Raw genomic sequence first — 16,979 nt, 5'->3', positions numbered from 1 at the left:
CAAAGCTAATACATGCACTATTTTATCTAATGCATCCTACCAAACGACCCGTAACTGTAAATCTCTCTTTCTATTGTAAGTATTCCTTTGAAGCAAATAAAGATTTTCAGTTCATCTTCAAGCCTTGCGTCCCGGCCTTAAAAGGTATTTGTTTATTTTATCTTTTTAGTATTTTAATTACTTTGTTTCCCTCCCCAGCCGTGACTATGTCCGGCTAAACAAATTCATATCTATATTGAAGATCTAACTTCTCTTGCACATTAACCATGAAAGATCCAGACTCTATCAAAATATAAAAGAATTTTAATATAGTTTCTTGTCTTGGTTCCAAGATGGTGGTACAGTCAACTCTGGTACTATTCTTATTGGCTTTACCTTAGTGGTTCCGTCTAGCCAACTATGACTCTAAAGCCCGTTGAAGTTGTTAAAATGGCGTTCTCTTTCACAGTTAGAACCGCTAGATACATGAGCTCAATAAAAGTATGTATCAGACCTAGACAGGCCCCTTGCTTGGGTAAAAGGATATCTCCTTCCATACAGTCATTAAAGCTATAATAAAATTCTCGTATATTTGGAATCTTTACTGGTCGTGCGGATTACCGCCAACCTTTAAAGGTACTAAAACAACTAGATCTGGATGGCTGTGCGGACGACCGCCCGCCTACCCGGTCCTGGTGCAGATGGTATATAATATAATATTTATTTATTTATATTATACATTAATATATAAAGAATATACATATTTCGGTTATTATTTAGGAAGATGACTATACATATATTTCAATAAGTATATACTTGAGCGTTAAATTTCAAATGCATTGTTGAATTTTTATGTCTAAAAGAATATAAGTATAATTATATATTATAGCCACTCTACAAAATAATAATCAACAAAATATTTTTTTCTATACTAATGCATAATATATATATTTTATGCATATATAATTATTTTGGCCGATCGGTCAAATGTATAGCTTGCCTAATATTCTTCCTAAATACATTAGTTAGCGGTATTGATGAAAGTCTTTTAACACAATATGTGCATGTTAAATTCCCATATTCCTCCTGTAATAAATTTTTTGAAGAACAAGCTATTAAATAAAAGGATTTTTATAAATTCATATTCTAGTATTCCTCCTTTCTTGCGATTCTTCCGTCTAAAAAGAAGAAATAAAATCCTCTCCCCCCCTAACGACAACTCCATTTTTTAAAATTTTCTTTTCCTTTTCTTGCTCCTACTTCTTAATAATTGCGAATTTTAATTTGAATATAGCATATAAGTAAGATTCCATTATTATATTAATTTGTCAATTATGACGGGTAGATATTTGGATTAATTTAATAGATATCGCACCTCGGCCAAAGTGAGTAACCCAAGTGGCTAAGCAAACTTCTATAAGTTGACTTTCCTTTCCTGCTCTCCCTCATTTAGGTTTCTCCTAAAAACCTTTCTTCCTTTTTCTCCTGTATCGAATCGATCCTCTGGTAAGCTTCATTATCATCTTAATTAATCTGTTTTACGTAGTATCTTTCCCTTAACAAAGTTATAATTATGATCTAGTTTCTCTTTTGACTAATTTTTTGATCAAATTGAGATGATCGGACAAAAATTTATGTTTTTTTTTTTGTTGACCCAGCTTAGATAATAGTATAAAGAATCAATTTTTGGGGGAAATCTGAAATTTTTGCGGCTGAAATTTATGCTTCTGTAAACAGCTTTTGTACTTGTGCATTGTGTCTAATATATTAATGTGGGTAGGACGATTTTGAGAATCAAAATTGAAATGGGATACTTATCATTCTGTTACCACTTACGTGTTGTTTGAACACTAGAAGATAAATTGTTTTTGTAAATATTTGTGACATTGCAGATAAACCTTTTTTTATGTTGTTGGCTATTTGCTTCTTTAACCTTATAAGTTGATGTCAAATTATGCTCACTTAGAGCTTCAATTTTGTCTAATAAAATTTTGATATCTTTGTCCCCCTTGCCCCCCACTTGGTAGTGTTCTTCGGGTGGGTCATCGGCATATACATTTATCTATTCTTTGGATATCCTCAGCTATATAGAAAAGGTTGTGGTGGGAAGTGAAACTGTCTATTTCTTTGTTTTTTGTTTTCTATAGTCTTCCAGATTTTGAGGTGTTGTCGTGTCTCGCTATAATTTTTGCTTTTGTTTTCAGCTCTGTATGGAGTAACATGCTTTAACTCGAACTTATTCTGGAAAATCAAACATTTAAATGTTTTGTTATGCTAACTAAGTTTTAGACTCGTTAATGACAAAGGAGAGTGCATTCCAGTTGAAGAGTAATTGACTCATTGTCATGTGTCATGCAGTGCTAAGCATGGGTACTACATATGGAACCTATTTAACTGCACTGTGTTTGTTGCTTCTTTTATCCCCTATGGCGTTTTCTGTATCAAATGATGGACTGATCAGAGTTGGAATTAAGAAGAGGAAGTTGGATCAGATCAACCAGGCTTTTGGTGGTATTGATTCTAATGGAGCAAATTCTGCAAGAACTTATCATCTTGTCGGAAATATAGGAGATTCAGATACTGATATTGTTGCACTAAAGAACTACTTGGATGCTCAGTATTTTGGTGAGATTTGCATTGGATCACCACCTCAAAAGTTCACTGTGATCTTTGATACCGGAAGTTCTAATCTTTGGGTGCCCTCTGCAAGATGTTATTTTTCAGTGAGTAACCATATACTGTTGTTATTGCTGATGCAAATGCTTGTTTCCATATCTTGACGAAGACTTATGTCAATTTTATCTGATGCAGCTTGCTTGTTATTTGCACCCCAAGTACAAGTCAAGTCATTCCAGTACCTACAAAAAGAATGGTAATATAGATGCTAGTTTTGCACCTTTCTAGTCTGTTTCACATTATCCTTACTGCCGTTAGAATCCAATATGCGATTTTGTGTTTATTTGTTGGAGTATATGTATTTATTTGTTGATTGAGTGTGTGCGGTAATTTCTTTTCGTTTAATGAAGGTCGTTCTGATAATAAAAAGTTATCTTTAATTTTTTAAATTGACCTGATCAACAATTCTGTTAGGCTGAGGTGTCATGAAAATATTGTCTCTTGGGAATATCAGACGAATTTTAATGCCAGAAATAAAGAAAAGTCAAATTTGAACGCTGTGGATGTGCATGTAAATTGTATGTGCATAAAATTGTTGTGCCTATATTTTACTCGCAGTTAACTGCATGGCATAGCATGCCAAAGTTCTAGGAGAGGATTTTTCTCAAATGCTTTTCTTTTAGCATTGGTCAGACACTAATACAGTTAGTCTGAGTTTCCACCTATATTTTAAAAAAGGAGCTTGCGAGACACCACCACCACCACCACCAACATATCCAGTATATTCCCACAAGTGGGGTCTGGGGAGGGTAGTGTGTAAGTAGACCTTACCTCTATATTGTGCAGGTAGAGAGACGGTTTGCTAGACACCATGTACCGTAAAAAAGTTGGTGAATTGGTGCCTTCCACGTCTCCAATGGTGAACATACTATCTTCATGTGTTAATATCCGATAAAATGATGGAAAACCATTAAATACTGTGAGAAAATCAAATGCTTGTCCTGTGACATGTCCTAATAGGATTAATTTTAACATATCGCTGTTATATAGGAGGACAGGTGAGAATCATCTCTTGGGGAGAGACTAAGTATTCAAGACTAAGATCTGGAATTATTGATAGTGTATTGGAAACGAAGACGAAGCTCTTTTCTTGTTGGCTATTTATTCTTGTGAACGCATGAAGGTTGTTTTTTCCTATTATCAATCAGTTTATTCTTGATACAGGCACATCTGCTGCAATTCGCTATGGAACTGGATCTATTTCTGGATACTTTAGCAATGACAATGTGAAAGTTGGTGATCTTATTGTCAAAGATCAGGTAAATATTGAACTGAAGCATTTTGCGTTGACTCCGTGAATTTCTTTTTTAACCTTCCCTTTGGGAGTAGGACTTTATTGAGGCAACTCGAGAACCAGGCATCACCTTTTTGGCTGCCAAGTTTGATGGTATTCTTGGTCTTGGATTTCAAGAGATATCTGTGGGGAAAGCCGTCCCCGTCTGGTATGTTATTCTTATATTTATGATAATTTTTTTTTCATTTCAAAAAATATTTATTAGTATAATTTTTTAGATTTGAATTTTAAGTTTGCTAGATTTTCTTATTTATGTCTTCAATTTCATGGTTGGTTCCTATTTACTTCTTTTAATCTGTTATGTCCTAAATTCTAGTCTTGCTTGATTCACCAAGTCCTGAGACATATATAATATACTCTCTAGGTACAATATGGTAAATCAAGGTCTTGTTAAGAAACCTATATTCTCTTTCTGGTTCAATCGGAATGCTCAAGAGGAAGAAGGGGGTGAACTTGTTTTCGGTGGAGTTGATCCCAACCATTTCAAGGGTAAACATACATATGTTCCTGTAACTCACAAAGGCTACTGGCAGGTAGATTTTCTAATTCATCTTCTAAAAATTTAACTGCACCTATGCTGTATACTTTTGTTTGGACTGATTAAAGTATGTCCTATTCTCAGTTTGATATGGGTGACGTACTCGTCGGTGGTGAAACAACTGGTATTTCTTCATTTGTTGGTCATGTTGTTGCCTGTGAATATTAATGATTCTGAATTTTCAGATCAAATATCTTCTTGTAGTCTGTGAAGCTAATATTCTGTTTTCTCCAGGGTTTTGTTCAGGTGGTTGTTCAGCAATTGCAGATTCTGGAACATCCTTATTGGCAGGACCAACAGTATGTATCTTGCTTGGTGAAAATATGATCAATAGGAATCAGAACCACACTTACAAATTATATTTGTTCTTCATGTCAAATATTGAAGCAGATAACATGCACATCTAAAAGAACTGCAACATTTTTTTGATGAGCAAACTGCAGCACTTTTTGTTCTTGTTTTTCCTTTTGAAACCTGAATTATCAAATTTGGTTGTGTAAAATCTGTCTTAATATTTGCGACATTTCTGATTGCTTCTATTTGGAGTGTCAATGGCTAGCTCGGTTTCCTCAAGTTTCTTTTAGACCTGCTAAAATGCCGGTCAAACCAGTAACCGAGTTGAACATTACAAATAACGGCATGGTCTTTACATCTTATGTAGTCCTAGAATTCCCAAATGATATTGACTGCTGTGTTCCAAAGAGCTTTATAAAATTCCAGGAGGTGTATTCTCACACCTGGATACATCCTCTTTTCTTTTTCCTCTGTTTGCAAAGAACAATAAGATGATTGAATTCTACGTTATTTCTTCTATCCATACACACTTCTTTACTGGATGAAGGTTGATAAATGGACCTTGGGCCTAACTCAACCGCAAAACCTAGCTCAAGAGATGAGGATTGTCCAAGTCCATATAAAGAGACCACCCATCCTCTTCATTGTCGATGTGGGACTCAACACCCCCTCTCACGCCCAGGACTAGACATCTGGAGCGTGAACAATTATGGGGGCCCAACATCAGAAAATCGGGATGGGTCCTGCTCTAATAACCATGATAAATGGACCTTGGGCCTAATTCAACCCCAAAAACTAGCTCAAGAGTCGAGGATTGCCAAATCCATATAAGGAGACCACCCATCCTCTTCATTGTCGATGTGGGACTCAACAAAGGTATTCAAAGCGTATGGGCTTAGTGACCTGATCAAGTAAATCAAGTTTTTGGGCATTTATGTGGGGCTCACTATTCGTAACCATGGCAATAGGAGTTTTGGGACCGTCTGACTTATTAACTTACTGCTGCTACATGGCTGTATTGCTGTTCAGTTTAAAGCATTGAGTTCTTGATGCATGTTGATTTCTTGCTTATGTCTGTAATAAATTCTCTTTCGGCATGCTTTCAAATAAACAAATGTTTGTCATTCATATTTTTTCAGACCATTATTACTCAAATTAATCATGCGATTGGAGCTTCAGGAGTCGTCAGCCAGGAGTGCAAGTCATTAGTTACTGAATATGGAAAAACCATATTGGATCTACTAGAATCAAAGGTATGACATCTGCTATTTCTTTCTATAATTTTTTTATATGTATCAGTAAGTTTTGCACAGGTAGCGTCAATCTATTGTCACAATTTCGGCTCTTACACGGATTTGGGTCTCTCGGGATGTAAGGCTTGTAACATCACCAATCACCATGTCAATTAATGTTTACGTTGCACTATTTTCAAGTGGTGTCGACTTATTATGGATCCACATATGATTCTTTAAGAAATATTGTTCGAAACAAGTTAGGCTTGTAACATCACCAATCACCATGTCAATTAATGTTTACGTTGCACTATTTTCAAGTGGTGTCGACTTATTATGTATCCACATATGATTCTTTAAGAAATATTGTTCGAAACAAGTTAGGGTTGGCGATATGATTCCTCACTTATTCATTTAAGCTTAACTCATATCATCATTATACCAAATTAAAAAAGTGAAAATTAAATTATAGTAGTAATAATAATAATGATATTGGAAGCAGTGTTTTAAAAGGCGTTTTTGGGGCGAGTCCTGGGCGAGGTGTACCAAAAATGCCCCGAGGTGATGGTGTGGAGCTAAAGTCTCAAGAGGCGTACGCCGAGCAATTCGGGGCGTACGCCCGGGCGTTTGAGGCGTAAGCCCCAGAGATTTTTTCAAATTCAAGCAAAATTTGTTGAATAAGTCCTTCATATAATACCCAAATTCTCAAAAGTTAGCTTGGTAATTACTTAAAAGTTTTAAAAAGGAATTGGAATGTATTAAATTTAGAAGTCAAGACCTTTTTTATTGATTGAAGCCCTAATTCATGATTTTTTCAAATTCTTATCTTGTCCGCTAGTCTGCTAGTATCTTCCAAAAGCAACAAATATTCATTTGTTTTTTACAAATACAAAGATAACTCCATTCTCATTCATAACATCAAATTCAAATTGCAGGTTAGTCATCCTTTTTGTTCCTCCATATAGAAAACTTTATTCTTTTAGATTCAAGTTACTTGTGCTTGTAAGTAGCGTATAATAGATTGTTTTGGGTTTTTTGTAGGGATGAAGCACATCTATATATATAGATATTTTCCCCATATATTTATAGTTTTCTTTATTTTTTATGTAATTTTAACTGCTTATAAATATTTACTGTAATTATATTATTTTATAAAATATTAAAAATTAAATACCTATGGGGCTTACGCCTCGAAGAGGCATATGTAAAACGCTTCGCCTTATGCCCACGCCTTTAATACTTATGGGGCTTACGCCTCGCTGAGGCATATGTAAAACGCCTCGCCTTACGCTCACGCCTTTTAAAACATTGATTGGAAGTTCTCTAAAAGTAGTTATCAAAAGAAGTTCTCCAAATAGACTCAAGAAGGTTCTTGACGTGTCTGTTTCGTCCTCCCAGAATGCGTTTGTGGAAGGTAGGCAGATCTTGGATGCCACTTTGGTTGCAAATGAACTTGTAGACTCCAGAAGGAAAAATAGAGATCCCGGCTTACTATGCAAGTTGGACCTTGAGAAGGCTTTCGACCATGTCAATTGGGAGTTCCTGGATTTCATTATGATGCGGATGGGGTTTGGGGCAAGATGGAGGGGATGGATCAAGTTATGCCTGTGTGGTTTCTTTAGCAGCTCCGGGGGTCTCAGGCAAGGAAACCCCCTATCCCCCATGCTATTCATTCTAGTGATGGATGCTTTGAGTAAAATGATGGATCGAGCGGCGGGCGGAAGCTTCTTGAGAGGATTCTCAGCTCCGATCGGGGTGCCCAGTGCCCGAAGAGTCTCTCATTTGCTTTTTGCGGATGACACCCTTGTTTTCTGTGATGCCGATATGGACCAGTTAACCTACTTGAAGCAGGTCCTGTAGTGGTTTTAGCTAGTATCAGGTCTCAAAATCAATCTCGGCAAGTGTGAGATTTTCCCGGTGGGTGAGGTTGCTAACATCAATGCTTTGTCTTATGTTCTTAGATATAAGGTGAGCTCCTTTCCCACTACTTACCTGGGCCTCCCATTGGGTGCTTCGCATAAAGATACTACGGTTTGGAATCCAGTGATCGAAAGGGTTGAAAAAAGATTAGCAGGCTGGCAGAAACGGTACTTGTCAAAAGGCAGAAAGGAAGTGCTCATTAAAAGCACTTTATCGAGTATGCCCCACCTATTACTTGTCTCTGTTGCAAGCTCCTATGAGCATCACAGAAAAACTGGAGTGGCTTCAAAGGAATTTTCTTTGGGATGCAGCGGATGGAACTAGAAAGTATCATCTAGTGAATTGGCAGACAATCACTTCCCCAAAGAAGTGAGGTGGACTTGGAGTAAAAGATCTTAGGGTATTCAACAGAGCTTTGTTGGGGAAATGGCTGTGGAGATTCGGGGTAGAAGAGCATGCTCTATGGAGGGAGGTCATAGTAGAAAAAGTACGATTCCACGGGAGGGGGTTGGAGGACCAAGGCAATCACAACACCTTTCGGGTGTGGCATATGGAGGAGCATCATGAAGAATTGAGAATCCTTCAGTGGCAACATCTCTTAAAGGGTGGGAGATGGAAGGAGAATTAGCTTTTGGAATCATAGGTGGTGTGGAGAGGATACTCTGAGGATCTCCTTCCCCCACGTCTTCAGAGTTTCAATGTCGTTAGAGTTTCAAACCAGAAGGAATTGATGGTCAAACAGATTCGTAAAGAGCATGCAGGGGGTAGTATGAGACCTCTCATTTAGAAGGAACATGCAAGATTAGGAGATTGCGGAGCTCTAAGATTTATTGACACTGCTATATGGGTAAGACAGGCCTCACACATCTTGTGATTCTTGGAGATGGGGTTTGCGTGGCGATGGTCTGTTCACCGTAAAGTCCTTTTACCAGAGTATGTTGGTGAGAGAGGAGGCCTCATTCCCATACTCCTCGATCTGGATTCCTAAGGCGCCCACGAAGGTGTGCTTTTTTGCATGGCTAGCGGCGAAGGGAGTGATTTTGACTGCTGAGAATCTGCGAAAGAGGGGAATTACACTTGTTAGTTGGTGCTATATGTGTAAAAGCTCAGGGGAAGAAGTTGATCATCTTTTGTTGCATTGCCCTGTGTCCTCGGCTTTGTGGAGGGCGATCTGAACCTTTTTTGGTGTTCAATGGGTGATGCCAAGCACTGTAAAGGAAATGCTATATAGCTGGGCCGGTTTCCGTAGAAGAAGAAAGCAAAAGGCGTGGAAGTTCGCCCCGTTAGATCTCATGTGGATAGTTTGGGGGAGAGAAATAGGAGAGCTTTTGAGGGGATTGAGTCTCCTTTTTCACATCTTAAGAATAGTCTTTTATCTTTGATCGCTTTTTGGTGCACTCATATAGCCCCTATTTGTATAGAAGATTGGGCGTCTTTTGTAGAGAATCATGTTCTGTTGTAAATTCTCTACTTTTTGGTATACTTCTTGTATACGGGAGTTCTCTCCCTTTTGATTAATACAATTTACCTTATCAAAAAAAAAAAAGTTCTCCAAAAGTCTAAAACTATTCCAAACTAGGAGATATCATATGTGTGGATCTTATTCTTCCGTTGTATCCTATCTTTAGCCAAGTCTGCATTGATTCTAAGGATTTATAGGTCTTTCGATACAACTTCTTTCCATTTGATTTTAGGTCCATCTCTGTATCTCGCCCCTTTTCAAAACCTTCGCTCATCATAGTTCCACATCTAAGCACCGATGCCTCTGTAAGGAAACACAAGGCATGGCCAAACCATCTCAAGCGGCGTTCTCTCATTTCATCCTCAATGCGTGCTACTTGCACCTTCTAGCGAATGCCAATTCAAGAGGAATCCTCTTAATATATATGTGGATTTTTATTTTAATGGAATCCAAGAGCTCTTGACCCTATTTATCCACGGAAGAAAAAACCCCGGTCATTAATGCTATAGCCACTGACGAGGGAGTTGATAACTTAGGCATGACTCTAGTAAAAAATAGAGAAGATGCTGTTTATACCCTTGTCCTTACAATTCTAGAACATTTCAATGGTAGATTTACCAATCAGCATGAGATTGTCCGTACTCTGCTAAATGGGCTTAGAGTAAGACCCTTAGTGAATTTAGATAGTACAAAGATACCTTTATGAGTAGGGTTATGGAATTACCCGAAAATAAATATGAGCATTGGAAAGCTAAGTTTATAGATGACCTTCCCTTCTTATTTTCTAAGGGAGTAAGAAAAGCATTAAGGGGTAGTTACGGTGAAATTCTGTATAAGAATTATACCTATGACAAACTTATAGGAGTTTGTACACAAGAAGGATTAGACTTGTGTAATGAGCTGAAACTATCTAGACAGCTTAAAATAGATAAGCTTAAAGAAAAATCTCAATTAGGAGAAGGGTGTGCATTCCCCAATAAATGCAGCAAAATCTACTGTATCGGATAATGATACAGCTAGTCCGGTTCAAACGATGACCAGTAAAGACACATCAAATCCGTTTATGGCTGTCACTTTGCCAAAAAGTGAAGATGAAGGTTCATCAAGACGAAGACTACCTAGAACATTAACACAAGGAGAAACATTAAAAAAGAAGGGTATAATTCGTAAAAAGAAAAAAATGAGAAAATAGAAAACATAATTAAACTAACATTAGAAAATTTCTTTCAAGAAAAAGAAGAACAAGATAAACATATGATTAAAAATCCTAGTCCTAATCCAAGTCCAGAAAGGTCTCAAAGCTCAGATGAAAACCACCTAAATTATCAAGATGCTCAAGATCCATACGAAGATGATTCAGGAATGAGTTTTGATTCAATAGCTCTACATAATTTAGACACGTAGAAGGAAGCAAGGTCTCAGTCAAAAGCAATTGAGAGCAGCAAAAACAAAGAAAGAGCAATAATGTTGGTATCCCACTAGGCGTGTCAATGCGAAAGATAATTAGAACTGACATAAAGGAAGAAGTGGCATAAAGAAAAGAAGACGTGACATAAAGAAAAAAAGAAATGACATAAAGAAAAGAAGATGTGACAAAAGGTAGTGCTGGTGGTGCTACAAGACAAGCTGAATTTTTGAGTGGAAGAAAAAGCTACAAGCACTAAGGGAATCTCTGCTCAAGCCATGTGAAGATGGGGCCCAATGAAGTACCCTACAAGGCTGGACAGATAATATTCTGTGATCATTGCTCATTAATGACAGAAGCCTTCAAACGAATAAACCAAAAGAATGAAATCCTGGCACAAGAAAAAGCAATACTTATGGAGCAAGTGAAGGTACTAGAACAAAGAGTACATGCATTAAGATTTGAATTGACACAATCCCAGACTCAACTTATTTCTCAACAAGACACAGAGATGAGCAGTCCAAAACAGAGTTCTCCATCTCAAGAAAAAATGGATGAGAAGGGTGTGCATTCCCCAATGAATGCAGCAAAATCTACTGTATCGGATGATGATACAGCTAGTCCGGTTCAAATGGTGACCGGTAAAGACACATCAAATCCGTTTATGGCTGTCACTTTGCCAAAAAGTGAAGATGAAGGTTCACCAGTCCTCAAAAGAAAATGATCGATGATAACTCGGTCAAACATATTGCCAGAAGAATCTCGGTGCGAGAAGGAGATAAAACCAAAATGATTAACCAATACTTGGAAGAAGTGAAACAAAATTTACTCGAGTCTCTTAATATGAGAAATCTAACACTTCAATGCGAAGTGAAACAAGCGGCGATGATATCGCGGGACGATGATTCCCAGCCTATGCAACCAGAGAAGATATTATCTGGAAAAGCCATAGTCAAATCCGTTTAAAAAACTTAGCTATAAAAAGGGGAAGAAAGAAAAAGAGAAGCAAGATAGAAGTCCAAGAATGAACACTCCTAAGAAAGCCATCCAAACACCGGTCTTACATCTAAGCCCATTTAGCAGAGTATGGACAGTCTCCTAATTTCGAAAAAGGCACTTAAAGTTTGTGGGACCTATATCTATTCCTATACTATAAGTGGGAATAACCAGGCAGCTCATGGTCAACATGTCTGCCTGGCATAAGGATATTTCTGGAATTTCACAGTTACTTTGGCAACGCCGTTTTTTTGAAGAATTCTTATTGTACACTTGATAAGTTTGTTGGAAGTGTGGGGTCCATCTCAACTTTCCATGCCACTTGTTACTGCAGCATTTTAAAACTGCCACTTACCGTCTAAGTGGATCCCTCTTCGGTTGTTTCAATCCACACTTACTAATATTTTAGCTCTCTGTTTGTTCTATATTTTGGCTATGGTATCTTTTTTATTTTTCACATTCAATATTATGTACAAAGCTTTATACTTTAACAAAAATATTTAAAAAAATCCATACGAAATAAAATCAAATAAAGGACTACATTTAATGCTCGTTTTACAGGTTTACATCTTACTTTTTAGATTATAGAATCAGGCTTCTGCTAATGGATTTATCTTCTCCCTTATGAGTAGGAGTAAAATATTCTGAATATTCCAAGAAAAGATTACAACTATGCAAAAATATTTCCATGGGCTAATAACTGTACTTACAAATGTCATTTTATTAAGCTAACTATATTTTTCCAAAATAAATGTTGCTTCGGGAAATTAAAACGATATTAGCTATGTTTTTCCAATTCTATTTTCGGTCTACTAAATTACCTACAGAGTATAATGAGTAATTTGACTGTGATATAAATATAACTTAATCAAATAAATCTTATAATTATTGTTTTATATGATTTTTTTATGAGCATAATTTTTTTTTAAAACAATAGTTATTTTAGACATGAAGTAATATTAAATGTGAATCTAATTATAGTTGTATTAGATAACATGACATTGCAACAAAAGAATATTGCAATGCTTATAAGTTATACGAAAATTTTATTACTCCGGCTAATTCGCACAACATGATCATGAGAAAACAAGCTCCTTTTAAATTTTAATTTTCAAGGTATAATTGAGACCAATGAATTCGGTCTAATTCTACCATACACATCTTTATGACTCCAATATTTAGATAATAGTGTTATTGGGCTCATGCATATCATACATATATATATATACACACACACATATATATATATATATATATATATATACATATACACACACACACATATATATATATATATATATATATATGTATATATATATATATGTATATATATATATATATGCATCCATGGATCGTATTGTACGACCTCGATAATGTTTGTAACTTTTTAAGCACTTACTGCATTTTGGTATTAGGATCTGAGTGCTGGTTTTCCTACCTATGCTTTACAGGCAGCGCCTCAGAAGATCTGCTCACAAATCGGTCTATGCTCTTCTGATGGTAGTCGGGATGTTAGGTGAGGTTAAACATATCTGCAGTTCAACATTTTGCATTTGAAATGATTGTAATCAGAAATGGTCAAGTATACACATTCTCTCATCAATCCATCACCATCTTTCTCTAGTGAATACTGTTAGAGAAAAAGTGAACAATTTATTGTTACTTAAGTTGCTGCAGGTTCAGCTTGCTGCCTGTTTCAACACATTGTCCTTGACTTCATTGGTGTATTACTGGACTAATTATTAATATATAATTCTATGTGCCAGCATGATCATTGAGAGTGTGGTGGACAAACACAATGGGGCTTCAAATGGCTTGGGTGATGAGATGTGCAGGGTTTGTGAGATGGCTGTGGTATGGATGCAAAACCAAATGAGACGAAATGAAACTGCAGATAGCATCTACAACTATGTTAATCAGGTGAGGTAGATTTTATGCATTATGCAAACTGATTGTTGGTTAATTAGGATCTCAAGGCTTTAGTAATTCCAACTGCAGCTTTGTGACCAATTGCCCAGTCCAATGGGAGAATCTGCAGTTGACTGCAGCAGCCTTGCTTCCATGCCTAATGTTTCCTTTACCATTGGTAATAAAACATTTGACCTGACGCCACAGCAGGTAATTATTCATTCGATTTACTGATACGGTTTCTATTATTTTAGATAGTTGCTTCACAGCAACTTCGTTATCAACAAGTCTCATAGATAGTCAATTCAGCCAATTGTTTTCAAGAAGAATGAGCAATCTTTAGATTTCCTTGTTTTGTCTATCATTGAACCAACTGATGCTTTTCCGAGTTTGATTTAACGCTAGGATGAAGGCTTTTACTGTTCCAGTTTTGTATATAGGTCTCAAAATAGAACACTCTTTGACAAATATTTAGCATAAGACATCACATTGACAAAGCGCAAATATGCAGATGGGTAACATTCTTTTTTTGTTTGTTTGTGTGTGTGTTTGTTACTGAGCAGTATGTCCTTCAAGTTGGGGAGGGGCCTGTTGCACAGTGCATCAGTGGATTTACAGCTTTAGATGTGCCTCCTCCTCGTGGACCCCTTTGGTAAGCCTCTCTTGCTTTTGCTCTGTGCTCTCACTACTCACTAGAATGGTTGATTGATGCCACAATAAGCAGCTTTCTATGCATCACCTCAAAGAAAATTAGTTGAACTTCCTCTGTTGCAATTTATGTGATGCACTTTATTTTTTGTCTATCCTGAAAAGAATGATACCTTTCTATATTTTGGAACAATTTAACTTTAAACATCTTACTTTATCCTTAATGAGATGATTTATAGCCACAAAAAAGGGGCTTGTTCAGACCACAAGTTTAAAAGGTTTGTTTTTCTTTTTTTCTTAAATTCCGTACCGAACGGAGGAATTATTTCTTATGAGATGATTTATAGCCACAAAAAAGGGGCTTGTTTAGACCACAAGTTTAAAAGGTTTGTCTTTCTTTTTTTCTTAAATTCCGTACCGAACGGAGGAATTATTTCTTTTAATTACCTCAATGTAAATCATTCTCTTCAAGCATCTATTGGTAACTTCTTAGTCTAGCGCTAAAATTCAAGTATTATTCTTTCAAATTGCTGCTCTGCAAAAGGTCTTTCCAAACTATTCTCAGTGCTGAGTATCTACATAATATTCGGACTCGAAACTGGATGAGAGTTTTGGATAACAATGTTTTCAGAAGTTAACATAGGGGCTCTCCTGCAATTCGCCTCGGGACGAGGCAACCTCCCGAGGGCAACCCATCCACGCTTTATGCTTTGTATTGTTCGTTATGCATGCCATAAAAAGTTAACTAATCATTTATATGATTTTCTTCTATGCTCAAGAACCCTGGTGACTTGGAATATTAGTATACATATAATTATGCTTAAATAGTTAAATCTTTCTATGGATACTGGTTCATTTGACTTTGATACATCTGATAGAAGCTAGTTAGTCGATATAGTTGATACTCATTGAATGTCATGTGGTGCAGGATCTTGGGAGATGTTTTCATGGGTCACTACCACACTGTGTTTGACTATGGCAATTCGAGAGTTGGTTTTGCTGAGGCTGCTTGAGCGCCACTGTTTATCTCTGTGTTGACCCTCTTTACATATCACGTTATTTCAAATGAGACAATTGTTTTCCTTTAATATGTCTGCACTTGTAAATAAATAACTAAGCTTAAATCTTTTTACTGAATTTAAACACTAACAGCTGTTGTGTAATAACAATTACGTAATTGCTTGTGTTTCATAATTTCTGCTTAATTTTGACATTGTTAATTGTGCTGTAATTTGGTTCATATTTGGTATAAGGTGAAAACTTAACTGATGACTTAGGGTGTTTTCTGTTAAGTTAAATGTTTTCTTAGGCTGATGAAATAATTTCAGTTATGGTTTATTTAGGGTGTTTTCTGTATGAAGTTAAATGTTTTCTTAGGCGGATGAAATAATTTCAGTTATGGTTTTGCTTTAAATTGATGAAAATGTTTTCCAGAGGAAAAAGTTTACACCGAATGGGGGAAAACTCTGCAGTTATTTTATCTTTTGTTATATGTCTTGCTTCAGCAAACATGAAAGTAACATTGTCAATCTTTAGTGCTAGAAATTATCACCAATATATGATATCTGTCATATTCTTTGCATACTACTATTAAATAGTTACTTACCTGAAATACAAAAACACCAAAACGATTTAGAAAATTCTTGTGTAAGGTAAATGCTTTTAGCCTTTTACAAATGAATAGCTTTCATTGAAAACATTTTACGTTTCACCAAATACAAGTCAGTTGTCCAAAAATGGCATAAGTGAGAACTATAGCTTGTAAAAGTTGAGTACTTGGTTCACTGGCAGGCAGGTTAGTTTAGCCTTTGGCTGTCCAATGTGTCGATGCGGCCCATTCCGGTCCCGTCCCGGCTCACTTAGTCTTAACCGGGATTGGGCCTATAGTCAACGGGACATGGGCTGTCCATTTCATCTCGGTGGGCCGGCCCGTTGACGTCTTGTCCCGTCCTGTCAGCCCACGTGATTTTTTTTTGTTTTTGAAAAAGAGCCATTGGGCAACGACATTCCTTGCAAAATTAGTCGTTGCCAGTGGCTATAAACGGACATTCATTAGCGGATGACAACCTAGAGATTTCTGTCTTATTTGGAGATTGGATTAGTTAAGGAAAAAGAAATCTTGGTTTTGAAAAATTAACCACTAGAGAAGAAGAAGAATACAATATGAGATACTTAGCACTGGGAGTGATGACGACATGGAACTCATGGAACATTAATCAACATTGCCAATTCCAGAACAATGTCTGAAAGAAATTATAGATAAGTTACAACGAAGCTATATAGCAGCTTGCAAATATTAGTATGATTAGATTAGGTAAATTACAAGTCTATTATAATTACAAGTCTATTATAATTACTAAAATATTTCGTTACAAGTCTTTGTTTTAATATTTTGTAATTCTTTACTTAGTTTCTTTATAATTTATTAAGTTTTAAGTTTATTAAATAAGTCAAAAAACTAGCCATTGCAAACTTTAAAAATTTAATCATTGTCAATTTTTTTAAAAATAACCGTTTCTAATTATAAATAATTAGCCATTGCCAAATTTAAAGCTTAAACAATTATTTTTTTATAAAAAAAGTCCCAATTAGGACCCACGAACTGTTCCGTCCCATCCCATCTTGTT

At 36.2% G+C, this 16,979-nt stretch overlaps 1 protein-coding gene across 1 annotated transcript; it reads left to right on the top strand.

Moving 5' to 3' along the window:
• The first annotated feature begins 1,152 nt into the window (after window positions 1-1,152).
• On the top strand, window positions 1,153-15,569 carry LOC107809122 (cyprosin-like). The gene is made up of 14 exons (XM_075223396.1): window positions 1,153-1,485; window positions 2,338-2,702; window positions 2,791-2,851; window positions 3,820-3,914; window positions 3,985-4,097; window positions 4,314-4,482; window positions 4,572-4,611; window positions 4,722-4,786; window positions 5,921-6,034; window positions 13,248-13,312; window positions 13,563-13,716; window positions 13,795-13,914; window positions 14,268-14,356; window positions 15,281-15,569. The coding sequence occupies exons 2-14, from the start codon at window positions 2,346-2,348 to the stop codon at window positions 15,363-15,365; spliced, it is 1,527 nt and encodes a 508-aa protein (XP_075079497.1). The 5' UTR covers window positions 1,153-1,485; window positions 2,338-2,345; the 3' UTR covers window positions 15,366-15,569.
• Window positions 15,570-16,979: the final 1,410 nt, after the last annotated feature.

This window comes from Nicotiana tabacum, chromosome 10 (assembly GCF_000715075.1).
Source record: "Nicotiana tabacum cultivar K326 chromosome 10, ASM71507v2, whole genome shotgun sequence".
Taxonomy (NCBI): Eukaryota; Viridiplantae; Streptophyta; class Magnoliopsida; order Solanales; family Solanaceae; genus Nicotiana; species Nicotiana tabacum.
Note: the sequence above shows the minus strand (reverse complement) of the source record. Positions and strands in the feature narration are given on the sequence as shown.

What these genes read in the sequence shown, in the direction of transcription:
- LOC107809122 (XM_075223396.1), top strand. Translation starts at nt 2,346, where the DNA reads ATGGGTACTACATATGGAACCTATTTAACTGCACTGTGTTTGTTGCTT. An exon ending in CGTCGGTGGTGAAACAACTG is followed by an intron (nt 4,612 to 4,721) that starts GTATTTCTTCAT and finishes TGTTTTCTCCAG; the next exon opens with GGTTTTGTTCAGGTGGTTGT. An exon ending in GATGGTAGTCGGGATGTTAG is followed by an intron (nt 13,313 to 13,562) that starts GTGAGGTTAAAC and finishes TCTATGTGCCAG; the next exon opens with CATGATCATTGAGAGTGTGG.